Below are 27,056 nucleotides of genomic sequence, written 5' to 3'. Positions count from 1 at the left end.
ATTCTTAAATGATCCCTTTTATGTTTTGTATCTGAGACGTTCAGTATCTAATTAACAATGCTGTGCAGAGCAGGGATCTTCAACACATGAATTTTTCAACTATAATGCCCATCTCATTGACAGGGCTGTCATCAGGGGGTACTGCAGTCAGGGGCCCAATGGCAGAGGGGAACCTCTATGGAAAAGGGGCTGTGATTGGATCATGGGCAGAGTTTGGGCATAATTCGGGAGTGGCCAGGGTGAATCTGGGGCCCTTGCTCTTGATTGTTGGTAGGGCCCACCACCCAGGGAGCACAAATGACCAGTTGGCTAATAAGTTGGGTTCTCTGGGGCAGAGTAGTATGGGGCCCTCTGATTACTAATGGTGGCCCTGCACATGGAAAAATGCTGAAAGCTTAAGTTCTGTACCAGCTTCATGGTCGTATAATTTTTTTTTGGTATAGATGTCAGTTTAACAAAATACATTTGAGGCAAGTAATGGTTGAATCGGGAATTAGATTACGCTTAGATTACTGCAATCTCCTACTAACCGGCCTCCCAGACTCCCACCTCTCTCCCCTGCAATCAATTTTAAACTCTGCTGCCAGGATCCTCCTGCTCTCTCCTAAGAGGGAACCTGCTCAGCCTCAATTAAACTCTCTTGCATGGCTGCCTGTTAAGCAAAGGATAGCTTACAAAATCCTTCTACTAACATTCAAAGCCCTTCACTCCTCTGCTCCTCACTACATTTCTTCACTGGTCTCCCTACATGTTCCTGGTTGTCTCCTCCGCTCCTCTCACAGCCTCCGTCTTTTTACACCATCCACACCCACTGCGCTCTCTCGTCTTAAACTTTTCTATCTCGCTGCTCTTTACCTCTGGAACTCTATCCCTGAATCCCTCCGTAGGGAAAACTCACCCACTCTCTTTAAGATAAAGCTCAGCTGTTACCTTCTGGAGCACTAAGACATTATCTTGCCTAGTCCTGCGCTTAAGGGCAAATGCCCATACCTGGTGCACTCTTACCTTCCACTTTGTGCCTGTATGTTGCCCAACCACTTAGATTGTAAGCTCTACAGGGCAGGGACCTCCTTCCTACTGTGTCTCATACCACATGGCATTTATATATATATATATATTTATTGTATTTATTTATTATATCACTTGTCCTCCCTGTGTGTAATTTTGTATTCTGTAAGACTGTACAGCGCTGCGTACCCTTGTGGCGCTTTATAAATAAAGTTATATATACATACATACATACAATTATCCTTGTTTTTTCTTTCTGTTTGCAGTTACAGCTGGGATCTTGGAATTTGGATTGCACTAAAGAGTAGAACACAAATGTGAATCTGAGCATGTGGCTGTTATTTCAATCCCATAGTCGCATGAATCCGAAATTTGTTATTGGGATTTAGTAATAGAAGTCATGGGATCACTAAGATCATTGTCGTCATCATGTTGGACACTGCTGGTTGGCAGGAAGATTTTGGCCTGTGTGGCATCTGTTCCATATAGATCATATCACCCCAGTGATCAGGTATGTGCTTTCTGTTAATTCAGTAGCATCACTGACTGTCACTTGCACATAAGCTGCCAACTACAAGTGATCACGTCTACACTGCATGTCTACAAGTCATCTCGAGTTAATTAATAAGTATGTAAAAATTTGCAGAAATACAGTTTACATTGCTGAAATGTGAATTATATTTTAGTCCTGTTAATGTGAAAACACTTTGGGTATTTATTTACATATTTCTAAGGTTAGATGAACAAGTCAGTTATCAGGTTTATATTTCCAGCCCACAATAGATGCTGTTGAAGATGGAATTGCCCAGCCAGAGGTGCAGAAACATTTTGTCCTTAAAACTCCAAAGGTAAATATTCCCTAGTGAATAGCTGTAGTTTGCATTTGCTAAATGCTTCTAGCTTACATGATTGATACATTCCGATAATATGCTTTGTGTTCCATTTATAGGGCACCCATGATGTTCATCCCAAACAAATGGCGATCCGGGAGAGAGTTCTCAGCACTGTTGTGAATTGCTTTAAGCGTCATGGAGCTGAGACAATTGACACTCCTGTCTTTGAACTGAAAGTGAGTACATTAGTGTATGTATATCAGTCTGTAATTACATCACAGGTCACAGCCATAAGTGCCTCATCGTGTAGGTGTTTGCACATGATATGACATATTTATAATTGAAGTATCTTCAGGGACAGACCACTTTTAGCACTGTAGATGTTGCAGAACTATAAATCCAATGATTTCTACTAATCTTCCTGTAATATACAAATTGCTGGTATGTGAACATATATGTTTCAGTTTGGTTTCAGAGGAGTATATTGTTGGTTGAGACAGAGAGATATTTCATTCTGTAATTCTGAGATAAGCTCCAAGCACAGAACACTGCTGGATTGGTAAAGCATGGCTCTTTATTCTCAAGGGACTTTTCTCAAGGGATCTAGATGTATATGAAATCTGGGTCATAGTTTAGCCATAGTGGAGCAACTTCTGGGTTGTATAAAAAGGGACCAAAAACCTGTTAGCAATTGGTATATATTGGGGGGAGTTCACAAAAGTGGTATATTGAGACAAAATAAAAGTGGAGGTAGATTTGTTGGATTTTCCATCCTTATTCGCAGACTTCTACCTCAACTTTTGTGAATTTGTCTTTTTGACAGATTTTGCCTTCTAGATGACAATTTGAGCCTAATAATGATTTTACCATTTTGCCACAAAATTGCAGGAGCATTATTCATAATAGCAAGAGACATCAAAAATGGAATTTAGACCCACAGGCTGCTTCGTCCCCAATGTAAAGATCCATTTCACCTCTCTCCTATTTAAAAAATAACAGACAAGTTTCCTCCTCTGAGACCCAGTGTAACTCATTCTATTCTTGTTACCAAAAGAAAGTTGGAGTTACCATCAGAACAGGAAGAGAAATGTTCAGAGATATTTGTCCCCTTCTGCCATCTTATATCCAGAAAATGCTCACAAACACATGTTCTGCCTCAGTACTTGCTAGCGACTTCAGAATTCAGAATATTCCTGGTGGGTGGATGGCTCTTTCACCTACTGCAGGAGAGCTAAACACTAAACCAAGATTTAAATCTTACAAAAATGCTAACAAAAAGAAAAAAAAAGTCTGTAAACGCAGCATCCTGTTTGTATAGATTAGGGTTTAAAAAACATATATTTTTGTCTTGTGTTCTGCACAGCCATGAATACTGATATGATAATGATGATTACAAATAATTTAAACATTAAATAAACCTAAGAGGATTGTTTTGGCTCCAATAAGGATTAATAACATCTTAGTTTGGATCAAGTACAAGGTACTGTTTTAATATTACAGTGGAAAAAGAAAATAATTTCTAAAAATTAGAATAATTTGTTTATAATGGAGTCTATGGGAGATGGCCTTTCTGTAATTTCGAACTTTCTGGATAACGGGTTTCCGGATAACGAATCCTATACCTGTACTATATATTGGGCTGGTGGGGTTGGGTTTGGGCCTCTTTGTACTTGAAATGTCAGGGCCTATTTTGTGTCTCAGTCCGGTACGGAGGTGAGTTATACATATGCTGTGCAGGAACCCCAGGAGCATGTAAAGCTGCACACCATACCTTTAAGTGGGTATATATAGATTTTTGTTTTTCAATTTTCAGCCAAATATCTGTTAGGGAGGAACTTGGAAAGGGCCACACATAGGCAGATGGGCAGATAAGTCATTAACTTGGTCTGAAGGGGCTGGATCGGCAACTTAAATTTGCCCAGGTATAGCCAGTTAAAGTATTACTTCTGGCAAACCATGTATGGTTAGGTAATGTGTATAGTATAACTAGAGTTGCGGTAGGTGTGATTTACTACTGCTCCCATGAGTTGCACCTGTTTAATAACATTTACATGAATAGTGCTTGCTTGAAATTGTTAATGAAGATGTTCCTCATCCTTAACTTGCCAAAGATTCCACACCAGCAGTGTTTACATAGACACATATGTAAAATGAACTAAACTGTGTAATATCATTGGGTTCACATTTTGGGCACAGTTCGGAAAGAAAAAAAAAAACAAAGAGCCTTTTTAATTGGTTTTGAAGCATTTTAATATCACAATTTATTATTTATAAACCTATCACATTAGGATAGTTTGCCATCATGGAGCGTTCTTGGACTGGTTTATAGATAATTATGAATCTAATTTGCTGTGTTGTGTCCCTCGAGGTTCCCATCACCCTTGTAGCCTCATTCATCATGTATCATTTATTATTTATTTAGTCCCTGCAGACTTGTTGGCGCATGCTAGATATTGCTACTTATCATTTTATTGCTGGCTTGGAAGCTTTAAAGCTGCCATTAACAAATATTTTATTCCGTGAAGCCAAAGATGTATTTGTAGCTCAGAGGGTCGGAGCTGTATTAGTCCTGGATGGAGCTATGTTGCTTATGCATACGAGAGGGCCTTTATTTTGGCTTGTTTGTTCTCCCAATAAAATGGCAAAGCTTTTCATGGAGCCTTCTTAGTAAATAATTTAGATTTGTTCTTTGCATTGTGCAGCGCAGTTTATATCCCATGTCTGTTGCAGGAAACTCTGACTGGAAAATATGGAGAAGATTCTAAACTGATCTATGATCTGAAGGACCAGGGAGGAGAGCTGCTGTCATTGCGCTATGACCTGACTGTATCCTTTCAGTAAGTTTCTCTCCCTATAAGTAAGGATAATCCTGCCAGAAAGAATGGTAGTAGAGAGTGTCAAGGAAAGAAAATAAGGAATCAATGTAACCCAAGTAAACATCACATTGTACTGGGTGCCACATAGGCAACTAAATAGCACTGGCTGGCCCAACCTGATGTTACCTGCTGTAAAGGAGCTAGCTACACTGAGCAGGGACAACATAACATTTGTTAGGGAGAAGGCAGGGTTGGCATTCCCTGACGACTGTTGCTGGGCATTTATAAAAAGTTACAATGCTTATAGATAGAGCTGGACATCAGTCCTTAATAAACTGTATTTAAAGGGGCAGTATAAACTTTTCAACATTGGTGAATAGGGGTTGTGCTGAACATACATTTGACCTCATGTTTTAATGAAGAAATATGCCTGGTTTTTGTTATTTCTTGCATATTTTAGGGCAAAATCTGAAATGTAAAAATGTAAGTCACATTCTGCATCCTGTTTGCTCAAGCACAATCATATCAAGTCCGAAGTCCACTGAGAAGTCCCCTGTGTAATAAGCTGCTCCTTATGTCATGGCCTAACAGGCAGCAGCTGGGGAAGGAAGGGGTTTGTTTATTCAGATGGATTCTCAGTGGACTGCTGATTAGTTTTGACTCTGCTCCTAGGAAGTAAAATAAAAACTTTTTTTTAAAAACAATAGACAAAAATTATGTTCAGCACAAGCTCTATTCATTGAACTGAAATACTTCTCCTCTGTGGATTTATGTATCCCAATGAATTATGTCTTGAGTGTGTGTCTGAAAAGCCAAACAATCAATTTTAAAATGTGTCCCAAAGAGAGAGAGTATTTTGTCTTAAGAGTTGTCAATACATTTGTATCTGCTGAGCTGCTACTCACACTTTTGTACAGGTAAAGGTCACTGATGTGATGTTATACACATATGGGTGTATGTTATCATCCAGATCAGAGTTTCCCTGTGAAGTGTTTCAAGGCTCATTCAAAGCAGCTGCACATCTCAGTCTTAACACAGGCCGATTCTAGCTGCCGATATTGGTCCCTTAGACCGATTCGCCAGTTAATCGGCCCCGTGTATGGGCACTACCGACGGGCCTGCCCGACCGATATCTGGCATGAAATCTACCAGATCTTGATCAGGCAGGTTAAAAAATCTAGCCGGACCGACTTTTCCTATACCCAGGGCCAAACGATTGAATTAGCCTGGATTCTCCTGATATCGCTCATCCGTAGGTGGGGGATATCGGGAGAAGATCCGCTCGCTTGGCGATCGGCCCATGTATGGGAACCTTTAGTACCAAGCTCAGCTTTTTACATCAAGTATAGCTACTGTTGGCCATGCCCCAGGTCGTATAGTTATCTTCTCCAGGAAGCATTTATATAATTATGTTTGGGGGGGTTGTGTATAGATTTACAAGGAAGAGATATATCTTTCTGAAGAAAACCCTATAAAGTGTAGGCTATAGTGTAGTAGTGTAGGCTGTGGTAGATTATAATAATGGCATATAGGGTTGTAGACCAGGACTAGAGATTCTGGTGCCACACTGTAGGTGATGCAGACGACCCTGGCTTATTCCATTATACCTATTTCCGCATCTTTGTTCACTTCATTTATAGCACAGAAAGTAATCTCTTCTTAAGCAATCATAAGCTGTGTCCTTATTGGCTGCTCACAGGGGGATTATTTTCTCATTGCAAATAGTAATGCTAAAGAGTGGACAACATTGGTGATTCAAGTAATCCTCCCACCCACCTTTCCCTTTACTAGTATGGTACATCTGAGGTACGTGAGCATGCCACTCTTCATCTAGGTTAACTGCACAGTGCTCTGTTATTGCATATTGCCCGAAGGGTGGCACTCTAAGGTGACAGTGACACCTTGCTCTGAATTTTGTGCTGCCTGCATTTGCTGGCAATACATTTAGAGTGAGTGGTTGACACATATATGTCTGCTGGAATGGCTGCCATTCACTTGCACAGGTTAGGGAGCATCAGGTGCAGGAGAGCCCTGTACTTACCATATGCCTGAGGCAGACCACGTGCTGCACAGACTGTTGCCCTAAGTGCAAGTACTCTCTACACGGGTCGTAAAGGTTCTTGCACTTGTGTCTAATGCAGTATTAAGTCCTATATGTACATGTGTATTTTGTGTTTGGATTTATTTATGGGTTAATTAGGGTATTTGCAGTGGCTGGACTGTTGGGGGCTGTCTGCCTTAAAGGAACAGTAACACCAAAAAATTAAAGTGTTTTAAAGTAATTAAAATATAATGTATAGTTGCCCTGCACTGGTAAGTTTGCAACAGAAACGCTACTATAGTTTATATAAATAAGCTGCTGTGTAGCCACGGGGGCAGCCATTGAAGCTGGGAAAAAGGAGAAAAGGCACAGGCACATAGCAGATAACAGATAAGCTTTGTAGAGTATAATGGGGTTTTATCTGTTATCTGCTAAGTAACCTGTGCCTTTTCTCCTGTAAATGGCTGCCCCCGTGGCTACACAGAAGCTTTATTTATATAAACTATAGTAGTCTTTCTAAGGAAAACACACCAGTTGTACCAGTACAGGGCAACATTACATTATATAGTAATTACTTTTATACACTTTCATTTTTTGGTGTTACTGTCCCTTTAAGCCCATAGTACTCCGGCTGTTTCTACAGTTGCTATGTTGGTGCCCTTGGCCAGTCCAGCTGCTTCCTGGTCATTTAAATTGGAAATGTACTTGCTATGACAATGACTAATGCAGTCAGATAGGGGGAATGGAACATACTGAGCCCCACAGCAAAACCATTGGAGCATTTCTAGTGAAACCAATTATGCAACAAAACACATCAGGGCTTATTTACAACTGCAAAGTGTTATTTTAGATGCAATCAGTATGTGTGTACCCACAATGCAGTGCTTATTTCTATTTCCAATTCCAGTGTCATGTAGCTGAGCCGCAGTTGTGCCCAGAGTTTGTTAAACTGGGGACTGCATCATTGCTGGCCCTTGTCATTAAAGGAGAAGGAAAGGCTAATAAAGAGTTAACCTCAAGCTGTAGGCATACCTTCAGTTGTCTCAATAGTGCCCTTAGGTCTCCCCATATTTTTCCTGTTCAGATGATCAGAAGCCTCATAGGAAAAAAAAATACTGAGCTCTGTAAAGAAAGTTCCCATAATGCCTCACTCCTGCACCAAGACCCCTGTACATGCGCAGTTTCTAAGACTATGAGGAAGCTTTCTGCTGATTGGCTCAGATCCACTCTCCTAAGGGGGGGGGGGAGTTCTTAGCATTCTTTAGGGAGGTGGGGGCAGGAGAGAGGAGAGAGCTGTGCAGACTTTGGCACAGGAATTACAGAGACAAGGAAGGAGACAAGAAATCCTGTTTCTTTTGATAGAGAAGTCAGTGCAGCGTTTCTGTGAGTGCTTATGGCTGTATTTACATAGACCTTTCTGATAAAGCTTACTTAGTTTTTACCTTTCCTTCTCCTTTAATATAACAATTGTGTGTTATTCACTGGGAGCAAGTGTTGACAGCACCTGCAAAGAGAACCCTAAAGCCTAGATTACTGATGGTGGCGATAGCTCCTGCCTACAATAGTGCTCCACTATGCACAATAGGCACACTTGTATGCAAAAAAAATGAGCTTGGGCAGCCACACTGGTGACGAGTTCAACTATAGGGAAGTTTAAGGAGCATCTTTGGACCCAAACATCTTTAATATTATAAATGTCCACAACAACTCTGTCCGTTTTTGTGCAACTTCAACTGCAGTTGCAAATGGTTCCTGTTGTTATAGTTAGTTTTTATAAAGCACCCACATATTCCACAGTGTTGTACATATAATAGTTGTTATACAGTAAATTAAACAAAGATTCCTGTGTATGAATTAAATCTATTGCATTTTACACACATCTGTTATTTGCTTAATTTGTGAAAGCTAGGCATGTCCTGTTAGCACCTGAGCTATCCTGAATCCTGATCCTTTCAGAAAATCCTTAGACGCCCCCATTTATCAGGTTGCAAGGATATGGAGCCTGCAGGCAAAGAAAGAGCGAAGATGTGGGTGTGCTGTGGGTACAGAAAGAGCCTTCAGCAAGTCTCTTTCAAGCAACTGACATTCATTTCTCAGTCACATTTGCATTCAAGGAGGAATAACTGTGTTACTTGCCTATACCAAGGCATTCTCCTTACTTGTCCCTAGATAAACAATATACACAGAGTAAGAGCCACACAGTAATATGTGCCCTCTGCGTGTTTGTTTCACATGAAATAAATGATGATGGGTACTATTTATACACAGGCTGTATATGTTTTCTAAAATGATATACAGAGAACTAAAATAAAACTTAATAGGGATAATAATTCTAGATTGTTTGAATAAACATCTCTTTCCTGGCTACATATTGTGATAATCTGAAAATGGGATATTAAGGTAAGGACATTCTCCATAGGTTTATGAAGAGCACCCAAATATTCCGAGAAAGAACGATCCTTGCATGCAGTGGAAGGAGCTGGTGGTAAAAGCCACTTATAATTATACATGTATTGTATGTGCTTCATTTACTATCTGTGGTAACTGTAAGCTTTTTTTCCTTTCTGCCATCTATCTGACCTTGTGAATCTTGTTATTGCCAGTCTCTGCATCAGAAAAGGTTTTTGTCACCTTTTCACAGCCAGAATCTGCTTCACAAATTAAACAAAAACAGGGAAGTACAGGTAGGGTATCTCTCCTCAGGAATCCCATTATCCAGAAAACTTCAAATTATGGACAGGCCATCTCCTATAGACTTTAATCAAAAACATTTTAAAACATATTACCTTTTTCTTTGTAATCAGATACAAGATATAATGACCCCTTATTGGGGGCAGAACAGCCCTATTGGGTTTATTTAATGGTTAAATGATTCCCTTTTCTCTGTAATAATAAAACAGTACCTGTACTTGATCCCAACTAAGATATAATTACCCCTTATTGGGGGCAGAACAGCCCTATTGGGTTTATTTAATGGTTAAATGATTCCCTTTTCTCTGTAATAATAAAACAGTACCTGTACTTGATCCCAACTAAGATATAATTACCCCTTATTGGGGGCAGAACAGCCCTATTGGGTTTATTTAATGGTTAAATGATTCCCTTTTCTCTGTAATAATAAAACAGTACCTGTACTTGATCCCAACTAAGATATAATTACCCCTTATTGGGGCAGAACAGCCCTATTGGGTTTATTTAATGGTTAAATGATTCCCTTTTCTCTGTAATAATAAAACAGTACCCGTACTTGATCCCAACTAAGATATAAATAATCCTTATTGGAGGCAAAACAATCCTATTGGGTTTAATTCATGTTTTAATGACTTTTGAGTAGACGTAAAGTATCGAGATCCAAATTATGCAATGTCCCCTTGTCCAGAAAACCAGCCCTGGACTGGAATTCAAAATTGGCCCTGGCATTTAATGTACACAGAGGCCCAAATCTCCCCTGCCATCCCACTAAATAGTGACTGTCCAAGGCATCTTACAGCAGCCCCTCTGGCATTTGCCAGAATCCAAAGATTGCCAGTCCAGGCCTGCAGAACACTCCAGCTTTTAAGCATTCTGGATAACAGGTCCCGATAGCTGTATATTTACTGTATGAACAGTGATTTACGAACAGGCTGATTTAAGCTATAGAGTCCTTCAAACCAATTTGCAACACATTCCATGTACTAAGTGTTCAGTCCTTGACCCAGTGACCTGAAGGTGCCATTTGCTCGCTTCCTGGCCATGAACAAGATCACCAATATGAAGCGCTATCACATTGGCAAGGTTTATCGGCGGGACAAGCCGGCCAGAGGCCGCTACAGAGAATTCTATCAGTGTGTGAGTAACCACCTGTGCCATCAGCTAAATGAATGAGAGCTTTATGTGCGGGTGCTTGGATAATCATGCTGATTTATTCCTACCAGGGATAACAAAGAGATCTTTAGAGACTGCTGTTTGGCCAGTCAAAAATATTTGAGCTTGTAAAGTGCCACTATCCAGTCAACCTCAAGAGGTTAAAGGGGAACAAATTCTACACGGCAGATTTCACTTACTGTATATAAATACAAATATTGTAACTCTGACATGTGTATATATATATATATATATATATATACACACACACACACACACACACACAGTATTTTCATATTATTATTGGGACTGTGGTACAGAGAATACAGTTCTGATGGTCCCTAAGATCAATCCATATTCTGTAAATCACGGGAGCCTAATTACACCCAAGTATCCATGTACCCCTAGGGTTTCAGTGCAGGCTTGTACTCCTTCCAAAGAAGGTGAGGTTTATTAGTGCTAAAATAGGAACAGTTGGTAACATTTTGGAGCTAATGTCAGATTTGTATGTTTTTCTGTATTGTATATATAAGTATAGTATTACAAAATGTTGTTTAAATATTAAAGGTTTCTCTTTGTTTCTCAGATGAACAGCAGTATTTTATACTAACTTCCACCCCTTCTGCTTTTTGAGCCGACTTTCTCTGACTATGAAGAACTCAAAGAGATGCCTACTGGGCATGCTCACTGCCTCTGCTCCAATTAAAATCAGTCAGGCATGGGCTCTAGGCATGTCCTTAAGGTCATCATAGAGAGAGGGGGAGTGCTCAGAAATCAAAAGGGGTGGAGCTTCATGCTAGACAAGGGCATCAGTAAATGAGCTGTATTTCCACTGCTTGTACTAGAGAAACAAAATAAATCTGGATGCAGGGAGACGGGTACATTTTTTAGGGAGATATACAGAGAAATTTTACAGATTTAAAAAAGAAAAAAGATTTACTTATTCTTTAAAAAGCAACATTATTTGGGAGAAAATGCTTCAGAACTGTGCAATATTAAGGTTGTACACATTTAATAAGTTAATGAATGCAGCATTACATGCATTACAATTGTATTTGCCTCATTTATAACAGGACTTTGACATTGCTGGACACCATGACCCCATGATTCCTGATGCCGAGTGCTTGAAAATTCTGCATGAGATACTCACAGAACTGGAGCTGGGAAACTTTCGCATCAAGGTAAATTCTCATCTCAGAGTTTCGGACTCTGCTATAATGGGAAACATCCATGTTTTTCATCTAATGATCATGATAAAGTATTTAATTAACCAAAATTTGCCCTTTGAGTCACATGTGCCCCATTACCCTGTGGCTTCTTTTCATTGTGCATGCACTAAATCATAGAAGATTATACAGGCTATGCGTTTCAGCACAACATCCTACAATAATATTTATAACCAAATCTATATTTACCCTACACTTTATTTGCCCTTTAAACTTGATTGCTAAATTGGAAATATTTAATACAAAGGATGATTTTAACTCTTTTTTTTTTTAAGTTATATTTTCCACACTGATTATTTCTGTTGTACAACTATGCCATCTAGTGGCTTCTATTTTAACAACTTCTCCTTTTCTATGAATCCTTGGCAGAACTGGTATGGCACAGCTATTCTGTATTGCCTTAATAATAAAAAAAGATGTCACAGACAGACCACAAATTTAAAGCAAACAACACTGTCCCCAGCTGTAACATCTCTTGCAAGTACAAAATGAGACCCTTTTACCAGTTTATCTTTTCCTCCTTGGCATCATCACTGACTGCTAAAAACCTGAAAACTGCCTACCTGATTCTTCAAATTGTTTTGGCCTATTTCTCAGTTGCATTGACTGGTTTAGTGTTTATTGTGTCCTTCACACAGGCCGAGAATTCCAAAATATGTGCCCCTAGACCAGAGCCCATCCTTACCCCAATCCCGCACCCCACACAAATGCTTCTCCTTGGGTACTGGGACACTGGGGCATTGTCATGCAGGAGATTAAGCACAGGTGACAAAGTAGCATGTACCAACGTCCTAAAGGTGCCACTACCCCCTATGATCATAAAGGCTGCAGTGCTACAGTATATGTATGAAAGTGTATTCAATTTCAGTCTATGCAGACTTCCATTCTGACATTTTACTATTGCTTTAGTGGCAGCTAAAGCTCAGGAAGTGGAGTGATCTTCATCACTGTTGCTACGAACAAATGCATTCCAGCAAACCCTCTTCTCTCTAGCCGGATGTACGCACCACTTGTACTTATGCTTCTACCCTGATAGGATGTTCGCTGATGTATTGATTCAGGAGCATGCAACACAATATATCTTTTTTTTTTTTGTGACAAATTAGTCACATATGGATTTTCCTGTTATTTAGTAAGTGTTAAGATGTATAGAGGGGGCTAACTAGTGTCATTATTTCAGGTGAATGATCGAAGGCTTCTCATTGGAATTCTTACAGTCTGTGGGGTGCCTGAGGCCAAGTTCAGAACAGTGTGCACTTCCATTGACAAGCTTGATAAGGTAAGTAATTATAGTTAGGCCATACAATTGCCCGGCATATCGGGGAAAGATTTGCTTTAGATAGATAGATAGATAGATAGATTCAACTTTATTGTCATTACACAAGTACACGTACAAGGCAACGAAATACAGTTTAGGTCTAACCAGAAGTGCAATTAGCAGAAAGTACAGGATAAGGGTATAAGTTCTAAGTGCATTTAAAGGGATATGTGCAGGTAGAGCTATAGGTACTTATTACAGAAGATTCACTGGTGAGCATATATACAGACTACAGATACATACATACTTTATTGGTGACCTCACCAAATGAGTGGCTCTTAAAGGGGACCTGTCACCACAATATTTCCAGATTGTTTTCAGTTGTGTTTGTCAAGCAAAATAAACTTCACTTGCACCATATAAATTATTTTAATCTTATTTTCTTCAGCCTTGGAATTCACAGGTGCAGTAAGCAGACAGGCGCCATTTTGTGGACACTGTTATTAAGGCAAACTGTGCATCCTGCCAAAATCTTATTTCTGTGCCAGTATGGGGGGACCTGATGCCCATGTCTATGCACTGGTTACAAAATTAGATGGTGAGGAGGGAGAGGGAATGTGAGGAGTGCAGCAACATGTAAGAAGTTCTGAATTGAAAGTGAAAAAAACTCCCAGCCCCACCTGCATGGCAGGCAACATATGATTGACAGTTGGGATTTTTAAATGCTTTTATAATGGGTATGGATGTGTTAATAAAAAAAAAATGAGTTTGGGGTACATATTTAATTTTGAAATGGGCTTTTATTATACAGCTTTTTATGTCTGGGTGACAGGTCCACTTTAAAGGGGAACTCCGGCTTCTGAAACCCCTAATATACTTAACACTGTAATCTGTTTCTTCAAAAAGTATTAATAAATACCATTTTATTTGCCTTAATCCAGCTGCAAAACAGTTTATCCTGCCAAGGGAGGATGGACTAAAACACAGATGTTACAAATTTTAACAACTTCTCCACATCTTACAGACAGCATGCAGGAACTACATAACCCACAATGCATTGCACTGTGATGTTCCTTTCCTTACTGACATCACATGTGCAGGGAATTGTGGGGTTTGGAGGATGCAGCCTGAAGGCAGACTGAGGACAGTCGACTACTGTTACATTTTTCTTGGGTCTCAAAGTAGCCAGATCAGCAGGAGAACAGAGGGGGCAGGCTTAGGTAACTGTTCCAAACCATATTATTACATTACAATCATGAAAAAGCTGCATATTTTAATAAACAGCCCTAATTTGGCTGACTACTTTGAGACTCAAAAAAATGTAACAGTAGTCGACTGTCCTCAGCCTGCATTCTCCTAATCTCACAATTCCCTGCACATGTGGTGTCAATAAGGAAAGGAACTTCACATTGCAATGCATTGTGGGTTATGTAGTTCCTGCATGCTGCCTGTAAGCTGAGAAGTTGTTACAATTTGTAACGTCAGTGTTTTAGTCCCTCCTCCACTGCCAGGATTTCAGTGATGCAGAAAGAGAAGAATTGTTTTGCAGCTGGATTTCAGCATACAAACCAGTATTTATTCATACTTTAAAAAAAAACAGATTGCAGTGATAGACATATTAAGGGTTTCTGTGGTGTGCGGGTCTCTTTAGCAAATATGCCTTATGTACCATCTTGCTATTAAACAACAGAGATGCTTGTGTAGCCTGGCAGGAAGAGAAGACATGTCAAGTATATAGTAACTACCTAAAGAGCATTCAGCAATACAAATGATAGAGAAGAAGACATGGGTAGTCCATTAATCATAAAGGATTCACAATAAACTGGCTGCACCATTACTCAGTACAATCAGTTCAAAACGGGCATGTCACAAATTATTGTCTGGGTTGCCAGCTATAGACTAAGCTTGGGAAGTCGTCATTAATCATCAGTACGGGCTACTATTTCATGACTGATCACCTAGTTGATATCAGTTGTGCTGGCATGTCATGATGCCTAATATTCAAGAGCCTGAGCCGTGATAAAGAACTCATTGATTTGCCATGCAGTCTCCTCCATCTTCCAAGTGCAAGTGGTTCATTGATCAGAGAGCTGATATTATCTGCCAGAGGATGTCTCTTGGTACATTGTTATTCCGTGGAGCGGATTTGTCAAAGTGTCTACAACCACTCATAGCTCGGTTCAATAACCCTTAGAATAAATAATGTAGGAAGAGTTGTTATAGTGGCAAGGCGAGATAAAATAGCTTATTCAAGAATGGAAAATGTGCACCTAGAGCTACAGAATTCTGTCTTGTTGTGAAGTGATGAATAGCACTTTTTATGCAGGAATAATGTCGTAATATTAATATTTGTGTCACAATCAACTGATCAAGCCTGTCATATGCTGAGAAACTAAAGGTTTTTTAAGGTCAGCGGCACACTTAGGTTTGATGGCTAAGGGCATGTTGTTTGGCAATGCTGACTTTAATACTGGATGGTAGGTTGAGTGCCTTATTGCCAGCACATTTTCCATTCACAAAATAGAAAGCATCTGATGGGGAAGGAAGAATATTGAAAAATGTGCAATACGCCTATTAGCAGTCCAGGTCTTTGTATGAGTTTTTCATATTAGATGAATGGTTTTAACCACTCTCAGGAATCTACTCAGATACGTTAAACAAGTCTATTGCTGGAAAATGTCAGTATGTATAAGCATCCATATATCCTTTTTTTTTTTTTTTTTTTTTTTTTTAAAGGAAAACTATACCCCCAGAATGAATACTTAACCAACAGATAGGTCACTTAACATAATATAAACTATTAAAGAATCTAGCCAAACTGGAATATATATATGATATTATAAGCTTTCAAGATCCCATCTTGAAAGATCCCACCAACTGCGCTGGTTTATCTTGACTGAAATTTTGTTCTGCCACATTCAATTTAAAGGAGAAGGAAAGGTTTAATCACTTACCTGACCCTGAGATTGGGCTCCCGTTCACAGAACCTGCAGGCCCAGGGTACATGTAAGTGAGCAATCTTCTTCCTGCTTCTTTTTTTACTGCTGGGCGTGCTTGTGGTGTAGACTGAAAAACGTAACAAAAAAGCCGTCTTTTTCACTTTACTGTGCATGCGTCGGGAATTTAAAGAAATAAGAAGAGGATTGCTCCCTCACATGTACCACGGTCCGGTGCAGTTTCCTCCTAACAGGGTTGTTATACAGTGTATGACCCCATTCAGGGCCGTGACACTCAGCTTGACTCCACATGACTTGCTCGTACTACCCAAATGCTTCCTTTTCCTTTTTTCACAGGGTCACACTTAAAGCTCAGTAATATTTCTGACTTGCAGATTCCTTGGGACAGTGTCAGGAGAGAACTGATTGAAGACAAGGAGCTGGAAGCTGAGACTGTAGAGCAAATTGGCAAATACATCAGACTTAACGGTAGGGAGCATGAAAAACAATTTTTTTTTGCTTACATTGCAACTCCATATAATTGGTTTTATGAACTAGTAAAACATAGGGACTTCATCTTTTGGAAGGCAATTAAAATGTAGTTCCGCCTATGGAGTAACCTCGGGGGGAAAAATAACGTAACCCAGCATGGCGGAGCAGCACCGTAAATTATAGTTGCAATAACTGAATATGGTTGCCATACTGTGTAAGATAGCATGGCACGCTAGATAAATACAACCTAGAAAATGCACAAGCAAGGCTAGCCTAGCATTTTACTGGGAACAGCAATGCGCAGCTCTAGGGGCTCTTATTAACTGGCATGGTGTCCAGCTGGCACAGTAGTCCCAATTTTATCTCTGTCTTTAGACATCACATCCATCTCTGTCCTGGACCACTTGTTTTAGTATGGCACAGTGTATGTGTGTGTCTGTTACCATATTCCATTGGGCATATGCCTGTGTTTATAACTTCTGTAGGTGGGCTACCTCTCTTAGAACATTTATGGGATGACCCTAAGCTTTCCCAGAACAACCTGGCAATGGAGGGATTGCGGGACTTGAAGCTGCTAAATAAGTACTCAGAAATCTTTGGCGTGACAGACAAGGTATGTGGATTAGACTAGTACAATGTGTTATTTATAGTATTTACATTTAGCCTAGAAATGAATACACATTATCATCTCTGATGGTATATAGATACAGGTATGGGGCCCGTTATCAGGAAACCCATTATCCAGAAAGTTCCGAATTATGGAAAGGCCTTCTCTCATAGACTCCATTATAAGCAAATAATTTTGATTTTTAAAAATGATTTCCTTTTTCTCTGTAATAATAAAACAGAACCTTGTACTTGATCCCAACTAACATATAATTAATCCCTAATGGGGGCAAAACAATCCTATTAGGTTTAATAATGTTTAAATGATTTTTCAGTGGACTTAAGGTATGGAGATCCAAATTATGGAAAGACCTCTTATCTGGAAAACCTCAGGTCCCGAGCATTCTGGATAATGGGTCCCATACCTGTGTATATCTATATATATATATATATATATATATATATATATACAGTGGTGTGAAAAACTATTTGCCCCCTTCCTGATTTCTTATTCTTTTGCATGTTTGTCACACTTAAATGTTTCTGCTCATCAAAAACCGTTAACTATTAGTCAAAGATAACATAATTGAACACAAAATGCAGTTTTTAAATGAAGGTTTACGTTATTAAGGGAGAAAAAAAACTCCAAATCTACATGGCCCTGTGTGAAAAAGTGATTGCCCCCCTTGTTAAAAAATAACTTAACTGTGGTTTATCAATTTCAATTTTCAATTTCAATATCAATTTCTGTAGTCACCCCCAGGCCTGATTACTGCCACACCTGTTTCAATCAAGAAATCACTTAAATAGGAGCTACCTGACACAGAGAAGTAGACCAAAAGCACCTCGAAAGCTAGACATCATGCCAAGATCCAAAGAAATTCAGGAACAAATGAGAACAAAAGTAATTGAGATCTATCAGTCTGGTAAAGGTTATAAAGCCATTTCTAAAGCTTTGGGACTCCAGCGAACCACAGTGAGAGCCGTTATCCACAAATGGCAAAAACATGGAACAGTGGTGAACCTTCCCAGGAGTGGCCGGCCGACCAAAATTACCCCAAGAGCGCAGAGACAACTCATCCGAGGGGCCACAAAAGACCCCAGGACAACATCTAAAGAACTGCAGGCCTCACTTGCCTCAATTAAGGTCAGTGTTCACGACTCCACCATAAGAAAGAGACTGGGCAAAAACGGCCTGCATGGCAGATTTCCAAGGCGCAAACCACTTTTAAGCAAAAAGAACATTATGGCTCGTCTCAATTTTGCTAAAAAACATCTCAATGATTTCCAAGACTTTTGAGAAAATACCTTGTGGACCGACGAGACAAAAGTTGAACTTTTTGGAAGGTGCGTGTCCCGTTACATCTGGCGTAAAAGTAACACAGCATTTCAGAAAAAGAACATCATACCAACAGTAAAATATGGTGGTGGTAGTGTGATGGTCTGGGGTTGTTTTGCTGCTTCAGGACCTGGAAGGCTTGCTGTGATAGATGGAACCATGAATTCTACTGTCTACCAAAAAATCCTGAAGGAGAATGTCCGGCCATCTGTTCGTCAACTCAAGCTGAAGCGATCTTGGGTGCTGCAGCAGGACAATGACCCAAAACACACCAGCAAATCCACCTCTGAATGGCTGAAGAAAAACAAAATGAAGACTTTGGAGTGGCCTAGTCAAAGTCCTGACCTGAATCCTATTGAGATGTTGTGGCATGACCTTAAAAAGGCGGTTCATGCTAGAAAACCCTCAAATAAAGCTGAATTACAACAATTCTGCAAAGATGAGTGGGCCAAAATTCCTCCAGAGCGCTGTAAAAGACTTGTTGCAAGTTATCGCAAACGCTTGATTGCAGTTATTGCTGCTAAGGGTGGCCCAACCAGTTATTAGGTTCAGGGGGCAATTACTTTTTCACACAGGGCCATGTAGGTTTGGATTTTTTTTCTCCCTAAATAATAAAAACCCTCATTTAAAAACTGCATTTTGTGTTTACTTGTGTTATCTTTGACTAATAGTTAAATGTGTTTGATGATCAGAAACATTTAAGTGTGACAAACATGCAAAAGAATAAGAAATCAGGAAGGGGGCAAATAGTTTTTCACACCACTGTATATATATATATATACACACATATACATACAGTGGGAGGTATACTATTGTACCGGGCCTGGTGAAATTGTCTTCGGAATGGGGGCCCAGGCATGTTCTGCACTGTCATTGCTTTAAACTCCACTGACCCCCGTTGAACTGACCATTAATTAGTACATTAATTAATGGAATAGCCACATTAACTGTTTATATTGCACACAAAAGGGGCGTGGTCAAAATATTGGTACTGCATGCTTGTGTTTATGGGGGTGGGGGGGCACATAAATAACTTGTACAGGGCCTCAAAGTTCCTGATGGCAGCCAAGTATATATAATATTACAGCAACAGAGAAAACAACTGCCTTCCATTCCCTGTATTTGTCGGCACTGACAGGCAGGGGATCTGACTGCCAGGGCACACAAAATGTGGATTTTGGCATGGAAATGCCAAAATATTTGTGCCGAAATCTGTTCTGTGAGTACACTGTATGCAGTGCACACAAAAACGGGGCAGAAGGCAGCAAACTAGCTGCTATTTATCGTTGGTCCATTCCCATAATCCGCAGCGGGAAGCAAAGAATGGTACCCAGTACTGCCGAATATCTCCCAAAAAGCAGAAAATAGTTGTGGTTTTGCCCAGTTGTGGGTTGTTCAGTAGTTTGCTGCAAGTTGTTTGTTTCCCCTGTCTCTGGGATTCCTTCTATGCACACAGGTAAGTTAAAGGGACAGCATACCCCATTTTTTAACCTTAGTGCAATGAATATGGTTTGCACTGAACATACTTTTAGTCTATTTAATTAGGAAATATCAATGATTTTTGTTATTTCTTGCTCTAAACTTGTTAAAACGTGACAATGAAACTAAAACCACATTCTACTTCCTGATGTCAGAGAGCAAAGTCCTGCAGCTCACTGGGAAGCCCCCTTTATAAATACATCCCTGCCTTTCCCCAGCTACAGCCTATTATCCTTTAAGATAAAGAGCAGCTCATTATACAGAATGTTGCTTTGTTTGACTTTGCTATATAGAAAATAATCAGATAAACACAGGGAAAATACCTCCCCCCTTGTTGCAAAACAGAATATTATTAGAAGTGACCGAGGAATTCTTTGACCATGTTAAGGCACAAAGCTACAGGTCTGTTGCTTTTATACAGGTAATGAAACTCTGAATACTCTACTATTTTGCATTGTAATATATATTAGTATTTACTATACACAAGTTTTAGTGGGTGATGGCTAAAGTGACTCACTAAACGCCATTTATAATAGTTGACATGACTAATCACTATGTTAGAAGATATAATCAAGGTTATTCATGGCTTTTGTGTATTATAATATTGCTGACCATCTTTCTATTTTCCATTAGATTGTCTATGACTTGGGTTTGGCCCGTGGTCTGGATTATTATACTGGGGTGATATACGAGGCAGTGCTGCTCCAGAATCCAGGAGGACCCCACGTTCGGCAGAACGGGCATTCAGAAGAGTATGGAAGTGTTGCTGGCGGGGGACGCTATGATGGCTTGGTGGGGATGTTTGATCCTAAGGACCGGGCAGTTCCCTGTGTTGGGCTCAGTATAGGCATCGAAAGAATGTTTATGCTTTTAGAAAAAAAATACAAGGTATGTTTAGTTCAATCTAACTTTTTTTCTGCTTGTTAAACCCTGCAGTACAATGCTGTATTTGGGTTTGGAGCTGCTCTAGACATTAAATCTCAGACCGACTACTCTTATCGTCAGTTGGTTAATGCACAGTATGGTACCCCCTGCCTCTGGATTTAGCTGGGATTTTTTTTACATATATAGGCTCCTAAATGCCACTCACCCTAAAGCGCTATGACATGCCCTTTGGCAAGTATATAGAGCAGTGCTGTCCAACTTCTACGGTGCCGAGGGCCGGAATTTCTCTAGCATACTTGGTGGAGGGCCGCTAATCGAAGCCAGTTTTGACCACTCCCCTTTTTGAAACCACACCCACTTGAAACAACACCTATTTTATCACAATGGTGGTAGCACAGCAAAATCCCAAATGCTTGGTCCTTACTGTGGGGATATCAACCATCATTCATATGTGAAAGAATTATGTCATATTAAGATATATCCTTAAATTCCATATGCCTCTTCCTCCCCTGTGGATAGCAGAGCAACCCCCAGTACATAATTACACACCTTTGGGACCATTTAATGGCTATTTCCAACTGCTAACAAACTCCCACAACAAACCCCTGCCAAGTTCACCTCCCACAAGCAGCATAGGGCAAGCAGAGTATGGCACACACAGGCAGCACTCTGCCTGTCCTATGCTGTCTGTGTGTGCCATACTCTGCCTGTCCTACCCTGCCTGTGTGTGCCATACTCTGCCTTCCCTATGCTGCCTCTGTGTGCCATACTCTGCCTGTGTGTGCCATACTCTGCCTGCCCTACCCTTCCTGTGTGTGCCATCCCCTCCCTGACCTATGCTGCCTGTGTGTGCCATACTCTACCTGCCCTATGCTGGCTGTATGTGCCATACTCTGCCTACAGTACCTATGTCTGAGGTGTGAAGAAGTGAACAATGGGAGTGATTACAGTATGAGCCTGAGGTGTGAACACTGCAGGGGGTGAACAATGCAGGTATTAAAAAGGTGTGAAAAACACAGGGGATTACATTTTTAAACAATACAGAGGGATTACATCCTGAATCTGAGGTGAGAACCATGCAGGGGGCCAGTTAATCTCAGTACTGATACCATTTAATGCTTACTCAAAGGTAAGCCATCAAAGCAGCCAGACAGGTGGGGGGCCACACAGAGGGGGGTCGAGTTGGACAGCACTAATATAGAGAATACAGCCCTGCTGTAGTTCTGCATGTGCCAGGTTTGGGTAAGCGCTAAAACAACAATACCTGTACTGTACAAAGATTTAGCCAACTCCAAATACTGCAAAAAGTGCTGTACCCACATTGTTCGAGTTTAGTTTATTGATTTGTCTTGACTTACTAATACTGGCCAGATCTGCTCGTTGTGAGGTTTCCAAACGAGAGGATCTTTTCTCAAATTGGCTACCTATGCACTGGGCCAAAATGGGGCTAATCTGATTTGTTGGACCAGGGGCCAATGATCACATCATATTCTAACTCCATGGAAACCGGTTGAGCAAGGACTGTGGCAGGATTTTCAAACCAACCCCAAAGGGAACTGGCCAATTTTTGCCCAGATATCAGACACACAGGCCTTCCAAAGTGTTCCACAGACAAGCCGCTAAGCGGACACTTTGGTCTGAAAGGGGCCAAGTTGGCTGTTGATATTTGCAAGTATTTGTCTTTTCTACACTGCCACTATCTTGGCCATTCTTATTAACCTCCATAGCTCTCCTAATGTTCTATCCTGGGGGCATAACCATAATGGAATTCTCTAAGATGTTTATTAGCAAAAACACCCTCCCAAAATTGCTCAAAGCAGATGAACACTATTCCTAGTAAAAATATAAGTGTATATTGGCTAAATGATTATCTCTGCCTCTCCTGTCATATATGCTCATATATTCCAGTCTTACAGCACTGCACTCTAAAATCATCATTTCATAAAAGCAATACAGTATGTCATTTTATATGAAATGTACAGAGACTTTCCTTTTTTATTGCAATAGAATTCCAAGGAGAAAATCCAAACTACTGACACTCAGGTCCTTGTGGTTTCAGCTCAGAAAAAGTTCTTAGAAGAGAAGATGAAGCTCATTGCAGCCCTGTGGAATTCTGGGATCAGAGTAAGTGCATTTCTGCTTGTGAAAGCTTTAGTCTTTCAGTGACATAACCTACCTTCATTCCTTTTATAGAAAATGCCAATGTTTGGAGCCCAGTGGGAGCAGTTAAAGGGGTTGTTAAATTTAAGATTAACCTTTTTTGACATTCTGAGACAATTTGCAATTAGTCTTCATTTTTGTAACTGATTGATTTAAACCACAAGGAAAGGTTCAATTTACATAAAAGAAAGGTATACATTTGGGTTGTTGCAGTGGGGCATGGCCTGGAGATGCAATATCAAGTGCTGACAATAAAAATGTTCTAGTGTAATGTAAAATACTAAAAACTAGCTTACATACATATACTTACAGCCCATTTGTAGAAATGTCCTATGCATATAGTGACCCTCCTCTCCACCACCACAAAGAGTTGTGTAATTCCAGGCATTCAGTAGCTACTAAAGCAAATAAAGCACTGTCTTGTATAAAAGAGGCATTGACTCAAGGGATGAAAATATACAGTCATGATTAAAATTGTTGGCACCCCAGAATTTTTTCCAGAAAATCAAGAAAACTATTGCAGTAACACATGTTTTGCTATACACATGTTTATTCTCTTTGTGTGTATTGGGACAGAACAAAAAAGGGAAGAAAAAAAGCAAACCCGACATAATGTCACACAAAACTCCAAAAATGGGCTGGACAAAATTATTGGCACCCTTTCAAAATTGTGGATAAATAAGATTGTTTCAAACATGTGATGCTCCTTTAAACTCACCTGGGGCAAGTAACAGGCGTGGGAAATATAAAAATCACACCTGAAAGCAGATAAAAAGGAGAGAAGTTCACTTAGTCTTTGCATTGTGTGTCTGTGTGTGCCACACTAAGCATGGACAACAGAAAGAGGAGAAGAGAATTGTCTGAGGAGAAGAGAACCAAAATTGTGGAAAAATATCAACAATCTCAAGGTTACAAGTCCATCTCCAGAGATCTAGATTCGCCTTTGACCACAGTGCGCAACATTATCAAGAAGTTTGCAACCCATGGCACTGTAGCTAATCTTCCGGGGCATGGACAGAAGGGAAAAATTGATGAAAGGTTGCAACGCAGGATAGTCCGGATGGTGGATAAGCAGCCCCAAAGAAATTCAAGCTGTCCTGCAGGCTCAGGGAGCATCAGTGTCAGCGCTAACTATCCGTCGACATTTAAATTAAACGCTATGGCAGGAGACCCAGGAGGACCCCACTGCTGACACAGAGACATAAAAAAAGCAAGACTACAGTTTGCCAAAAAACTTGAGTAAGCCACAGTCCTTATGGGAAAATGTCTTGTAGACAGATGAGACCAAGATAGAGCTTTTTGGTTAAGCACATCATTCTACTGTTTACTGAAAACGGAATGAGGCCTACAAAAAAAAAAGAACACAGTACCTGCAGTGAAATATGGTGGAGGTTCAATGATGTTTTGGGGTTGTTTTGCTGCCTCTGGCACTGGGTGCCGTGAATGTGTGCAAGGCATCATGAAATCTGAGGATTACCAAAGGATTTTGGGTCGCACTGTAGAGCCCAGTGTCAGAAAGCTTGGTTTGCGCCCGAGATTTTGGCTCTTCCAGCAGGACAATGACCCCAAACATACGTCAAAAAGCACCCAAAAATGGATGGCAACAAAGCACTGGAGAGTTCTGAAGTGGCCAGCAATGAGTCCAGATCTAAATCCCATTGAACATCTTTGGAGAGATTGCTGTTGGGAAAAGGCGCCTTTCCAATAAGAGAGACCTGGAGTAGTTTGCAAAGGAAGAGTGGTCCAAAATTCCCGGTGAGAGGTGTAAGAAGCTTATTGATGGTTATAGGAAGCGACTGATCTCAGTTATTTTTTCCAAAGTGTGTACAAACAAATATTAAGTTAAGGGTGCCAATAATTTTGTCCAGCCCATTTTTGGAGTTTTGTGTGACATTATGTCCAATTTGCTTTTCTTCCTCCCTTTTTTGTTCTGTCCCAATACACACAAAGGGAATAAACATGTGTATAGCAAAACATGTGTTACTGCAATACTTTTCTGTGAGAAATACTTGATTTTCTGTAAAAATTTCTGGGGTGCCAACAAATTTGGCCATGATTGTAATTTTGCCTATTTATAGGTCCCTGGTAAGGCCTCACCTTGAGTATGCGGTGCATATTTGGGCTTCAGTCCTTAGAGAACTATACCCCTGGGCACCAAAAGCCCCCTTAACTATCACTGCCTTGACCCCCCTCACCTGTTCCTTATTGCATAGTTTCTAAGTTTAACAACTGTCCCTATCCCTAACTAAAACAGCAGAGTAGTGCAGCAGTGTACCTGGCCGACATCTTCTTACCAAATGAAGACACTTCGGGTCTCTCCGCCGATATGAATCTGCTTGCACAGTTGGAGGTAGCAGGAAATCAGCTTAAAAATTGCGCAAGCAGGGTCCATGTCGGCGGTGTCTTCAGTTGCTAAGATGATGTCCAGCAGGTACGCTGCTGCGCCCGGGGGTAAAGTTCTCCTTTAAGAAGGATATTAATGAGCTGGAGAGAGTGCAGACGTGTAACTAAACTGGTAAAGGGGGTGGAAGATTTAAACTGTGGTTAGACTAATTTAGGGGTTGTAGATAGATAGGGGGTAGAAGAGGGGATTGGGTGAGTTCTTGAACAAGCATAGTATCCTGCTATAACTCCTGTTCTTGCTTGGCAATTACTGATTATTATGCAAATGTTCCCCCCCTCCCAGGCTGAAATGTTTTACAAGGAGAACCCAAAGTTTCTGAGCCAGTTACATTACTGTGAAGAGAGAGGAATCCCACTGGTGGTGATTGTTGGAGAGCAGGAACTGCAAGCTGGGGTGGTGAAGCTGAGAATCGTAACAACCAGGGAAGAGGTAAATGCTGATTAGTGATAAATTGCCAGTCATACTGGGGCCTAAACCCTAGTGACACCATTTATTCTATAGAATGGAACATGGAATAAAAAAGCCATAAAAACAGCAAAACATTCTTCCTATGTCTCTTTCTCTCTAAACAATTTAACCATCTTTATGCCAGGCACTTTGCTCTATGTAACCTAATCTGTGGAGCCTTATATTCTACATTCACTGACAACACATAATGGCTATGGCACACGGGGAGATTAGTCGCCCACGACGAATCTTCCTGTTCGCGGGCAACTAATCTCCCCGAAATGCCATCCCACCGACGAAAATGTAAGTCGCCGGTGGGATGGCATACGCGATTTCAGTGAAATTGCGGAAGTTTCCTCTCAAGGCAACTTCTGCGATTTCACTGAAATTGCGCTGCCGCATATGCCATCCCACCGGCGATTTACATTTTCGCCGGTGGGATGGCATTTCGGGGAGATTAATCGCCCGCAAACAGGGAGATTTGTTGCGGGCGACTAATCTCCCCGTGTGCCCGAGCCCTAGGGGATTACACTGTTAACTATAACTGTTGATCATCTGACAGGTCAGTGTCTCGAAGGAAAACGTTATAGAAGAAATCCGGAAACTTACGAGCCACCAGTGCTTAGATGTGACATCTTGAGTGTCTGGGGTTTCTCCTGGAATCAGAAAGAATTTGAGGGAACAACAGCTCCATGCACACACAGTATTCTTTATATATATATATGTTTAAAAATTGTAAAATAAAATATTTTGTAACAGATTTTAAGTGTCTATTTATGAATCAAAGCCAAGTGATTCTCTAAGACTGCACCCTGAGGTGTTCCTACAAAATACTAAAAATGAATCTATAGATTACCATGACCTCAAAGTTGGGCAGTACTGACAACCAGCAAGCACCCATTTACAGTTCTGCACACCAGATCTTATGTTTTGCACATTACAAAATTATGTAGTGGAAAGAATGCCATTATGAGCAGTAATCAGCAGTCAGACCAATTTAATTGCTTTTTATGATGAGGTAAGTAAGAAGTTGGACAGTGGGGATGCAGTAGATATAATCTATTTGGATTTTGCCAAAGCATTTGATACCGTTCCCCACAAACGACTGCTTTCTAAGCTAAGGTATATTGGTCTTAGTGAAGTCATTTGCACATGGATAGAAAACTGGCTACAGGATCGGGTACAGAAGGTCGTTGTTAATGGTACGTTCTCTACTTGGAATAAGGTTCTCAGTGGGGTCCCTCAGGGTTCTGTACTGGGTCCACTTTTGTTTAACTTGTTCA

The 27,056-nt window shown here is 40.5% G+C and overlaps 1 protein-coding gene across 1 annotated transcript in view; it reads left to right on the top strand.

The window, feature by feature from the left end:
• The window catches only part of hars (histidyl-tRNA synthetase), a 28,574-nt gene extending 2,041 nt beyond the window's left edge, over positions 1–26,533 (top strand). The window contains exons 2-14 of the mRNA XM_031898744.1: positions 1,275–1,519; positions 1,782–1,856; positions 1,958–2,077; positions 4,572–4,667; positions 10,407–10,526; positions 11,615–11,722; positions 12,948–13,046; positions 16,357–16,450; positions 16,939–17,066; positions 20,511–20,765; positions 22,770–22,886; positions 25,609–25,755; positions 26,336–26,533. Coding sequence (XP_031754604.1) covers positions 1,409–1,519; positions 1,782–1,856; positions 1,958–2,077; positions 4,572–4,667; positions 10,407–10,526; positions 11,615–11,722; positions 12,948–13,046; positions 16,357–16,450; positions 16,939–17,066; positions 20,511–20,765; positions 22,770–22,886; positions 25,609–25,755; positions 26,336–26,413 — 1,548 coding nt within the window. The 5' untranslated portion in view covers positions 1,275–1,408 and the 3' untranslated portion in view covers positions 26,414–26,533. The remainder of the gene's footprint in view (positions 1–1,274; positions 1,520–1,781; positions 1,857–1,957; positions 2,078–4,571; positions 4,668–10,406; positions 10,527–11,614; positions 11,723–12,947; positions 13,047–16,356; positions 16,451–16,938; positions 17,067–20,510; positions 20,766–22,769; positions 22,887–25,608; positions 25,756–26,335) is intronic.
• The last annotated feature ends 523 nt before the right edge of the window (positions 26,534–27,056 follow it).

The sequence above is a fragment of the Xenopus tropicalis genome, chromosome 3 (assembly GCF_000004195.4).
Source record: "Xenopus tropicalis strain Nigerian chromosome 3, UCB_Xtro_10.0, whole genome shotgun sequence".
Classification (NCBI taxonomy): domain Eukaryota; kingdom Metazoa; phylum Chordata; class Amphibia; order Anura; family Pipidae; genus Xenopus; species Xenopus tropicalis.
The sequence above is the reverse complement of the archived record's forward strand: the minus strand, read 5'-3'. Positions and strand labels throughout refer to the sequence as shown.